Here is a 2,967-nt window from a genome sequence, read left to right as displayed (position 1 = left end):
CCCTCTCGCCCCTTTTGACCCAATCCCCTGGGTATGTTTCTCTCTTGTTTAATTTCGTATGCAACCCTCATACAATTCCGCCCCCTCCCCCCCTGTTCCCTGTCTCCCCTCATCAAGCTTTTTGCTATTTTTGTTTGTTATCGTTCAGCTCAGCATGCATGACACCATGGCGCCGTCCTCATTAACAGAACCAGACGCAGCAGCAGCGGTATCGTCAGAGTCCTCCACCCGCGGCCGCTTCTACTCCATCCTCCGAAAACCAGCGTCGAACCTCGCCCTCCGAATCTCAGACCTTGATCGATACCGCCTCAACATGTGGGAGGTCAGTTGGGCTGCTCCCAAGGAGTCGCGAAAGGAACACCGTGAGAATAAAGCGGCGACGGCCAAATCTGCGACAAAGGCGCGGTCGATCTTTAGTCGTGGATCGAACTCGTCGAATGAAGCACCGTCGTTTGGGAACTTTTATAATAAGAGAAAGAATGCCGAGAGGGGGAATGATTCTGTGTCGTCGACGTCTTCGAAAGCGAGCGCTGGGGCGGGGAATTATGAGTTGGAGGCAGATGAGGCTTCGACGTTTTCGGCCGGGAGTGAGCAGACGACGATGAACATGGCGAGGGTCGTTGATCTCAGCGCAAGGCGAAATGGGCAGATTATGGAGCGCTCTCAAGGTTTGCGACGTCGCGCGGTATGTCATTCACTTTATGCTAATGCTTTGGTAGAGGTATACATTGGGGATAACACGCTTCTTGAGCCGCCTTCACCAACACTCACATCCTCGTCCGCGCCGTGGGATACAGAAACCCTTGAGCGTGTCATCATACAGCCATGGCCACTCATTCAGGCTTTGAGCGATGACTCGTTCATCGCGCGAAGTACCGAAGCGACAACATCTCAACGCACGTCCTACGATACACCGTACCTCGTCAATTGCGGTGTTACCATAATGGCGACGCCGAGTTTCAAATCTAAGCATCGCGCTCGCTCACCAAGTACTCAGTCAGTCTTCACGTCAGCTCACCGCGGTCATGTACTTATCTCACTTAGATCTCAACCTCAACGTCCACAGAGCAGTCGATCACCAACCAAAGCCAAGACCCCACGACGCATGCCATCGTCCACAGCGTCTCTACGAGTCGAAAGCAGCGATAGTTGGCAGCCTCCAAGTGAATGGGCCTGCACGCCCACAGAGCCCTCATTCCAATTCCCAGACGAACCTGTCCCCGAGCCAGAAGCTACCATCCCCAAGGAACTCAACGCGATGCAGTTGGGTGTCAAGCAACTTGCCAAAGAGGACAATATGATCAGACTTGTACGTCTTGCTGAGTCGCAGGGTGTTAATAATCCACCAGGTTTATGCCAGGATCTGGAGGTTGAGAAGATGCAGTGGATGCTCTCTGCTATGTTCAACATGGATGGACCGGAATATTCTGAGATTAATGATGATGATCTCGATGATGAGTCTGCGGATCCGCCGAAGAGGATTCTTGCTCTTTATGAAACGCCTGGTAAGCAATCTCACTCACTTATTCAGCTCATTCACTGACATTTCACAGCTGTGACTTCATACCTCGCTGCCGTGAATCACAGCAAGCAAGTCTATCATCTCTCCGCAGCACCATTATCACCCGCTTCATTCCCCAATATTCACCCTGTCCTCACGCCAGTGAGATCACCCTCCGCATTCCCCGTCGCTCCATCAACCATTGAAGCTGTTCACTCACTGCGTCTTCCTCTCGCTATGCCCTCACAAGACATCCCCGCTCTCTTAAGAAACATCCATCGATGTCTTGAGCCAGGTGGTTCATTACAACTCACCATCATCGATCCCCTCCCCGTCACTAGCACTCTCGGGCCTCTTCTCCGAGCGTGGATTGAGGATCATCTCCTCTTTAATCTGGAAGCTAGTTTTCGCTGCACAAACCCTAGCAAGCTACTCCCTCTCTGGCTAAATGGTGCATCACTTCATGTCGATCCCGATTCTATCGAGACGACACAGTTCTTTGCCATTCCTCTTGACAACACTCAGCTTCAGTATGTGAGGGAAGGTCACATATCTGAAGAGGGAATGAGACAAGAACTTCGTAATCTTGTGGGCCGTATGCTCTGGATGGAAGTTTGGCGAGAATACATCGTCGCTGAACGTTGGTGGTGGGAAGATCCTGAGATTCTTCAAGAGTGCATCCAGCATCAGACGATGTGGGAATGGAAGCTGATAGAGGCGGTCAAGGACACCTAATCATTTCTTTTGTTCTGGTTGTTTATTGTTATTTTGGTAAGGTTTAGATAGCATTATACCCTGGGAGTCTTCATGATAATTATAATTGATGGAAAGTAATCTAAGCCCCGAGATTCTCTTGCGAATAGCCTTCTCATTGACTTTGCCTAAGGTAAACTACTTAAGCCCTGGCGCTGCCTAGATGTTTATGCTCCTCCAGCCCATCCATCTGCCTCAACGTCTCCACCAGCCTCTCAATCCTTCCACTTTCATCAACAGTCGCGAAAAGAAAGACCTCATATCTAGATGGAGGTTTGTTGGAGAATTCCGCAGTGACGAAATGGCGTTCGGCGAGTTGGTCCCCTCGGCGAAGAAAGTGCGTTACTCGGACTTTGATAGCTGTCGTAACCTGTCGCAGATGTTGAATATGCTCGACAAATTCGGGAAAGTCGATACATTTTCCGTCCACAATTGATGTATAGTCTTCAGTAAAGAGACGTTTCAGATCGGCTCGGGTTGTTTCTGGTTCGCCGATGAAGATGCTCTCAAAGCCTTCTTCGTACTTGTCGACAGAAGATGTCCAGTCAGCGTGTAATTGCGTAGATGTCATTTTGTGCAACTCAAATAGATGTTTATGGTCAAATGACGCCTATTGAGAAGTGGTAAATCGTGGCTGGGAATAATTTGAATTGCTGCAGACTCGATTGATGTCTTTTATCCGTAGACATCACCGCGGAGTCATCTCCGAGCCC

At 49.9% G+C, this 2,967-nt stretch overlaps 2 protein-coding genes across 2 annotated transcripts; one reads left to right on the top strand and one right to left on the bottom strand.

The window, feature by feature from the left end:
- Positions 1 to 166: 166 nt before the first annotated feature.
- On the top strand, positions 167 to 2,236 carry FTJAE_14190 (uncharacterized protein; the record flags this gene model as incomplete). The annotated part of the gene is made up of 4 exons (XM_037347399.1): positions 167 to 668; positions 720 to 996; positions 1,045 to 1,505; positions 1,554 to 2,236. The coding sequence occupies 4 exons, from the start codon at positions 167 to 169 to the stop codon at positions 2,234 to 2,236; spliced, it is 1,923 nt and encodes a 640-aa protein (XP_037198802.1).
- A 160-nt stretch (positions 2,237 to 2,396) lies between these two features.
- FTJAE_14189 (uncharacterized protein) lies at positions 2,397 to 2,825 on the bottom strand (the record flags this gene model as incomplete). Its single annotated transcript, XM_037347397.1, has 1 exon — positions 2,397 to 2,825. One exon carries the CDS (start codon positions 2,823 to 2,825, stop codon positions 2,397 to 2,399), a length of 429 nt encoding a protein of 142 aa, XP_037198801.1.
- Between the last annotated feature and the right edge of the window lie 142 nt (positions 2,826 to 2,967).

This window comes from Fusarium tjaetaba (assembly GCF_013396195.1).
Source record: "Fusarium tjaetaba strain NRRL 66243 chromosome Unknown NRRL66243_c0000603, whole genome shotgun sequence".
NCBI lineage: Eukaryota > Fungi > Ascomycota > Sordariomycetes > Hypocreales > Nectriaceae > Fusarium > Fusarium tjaetaba.
The sequence above is the reverse complement of the archived record's forward strand: the minus strand, read 5'-3'. Positions and strand labels throughout refer to the sequence as shown.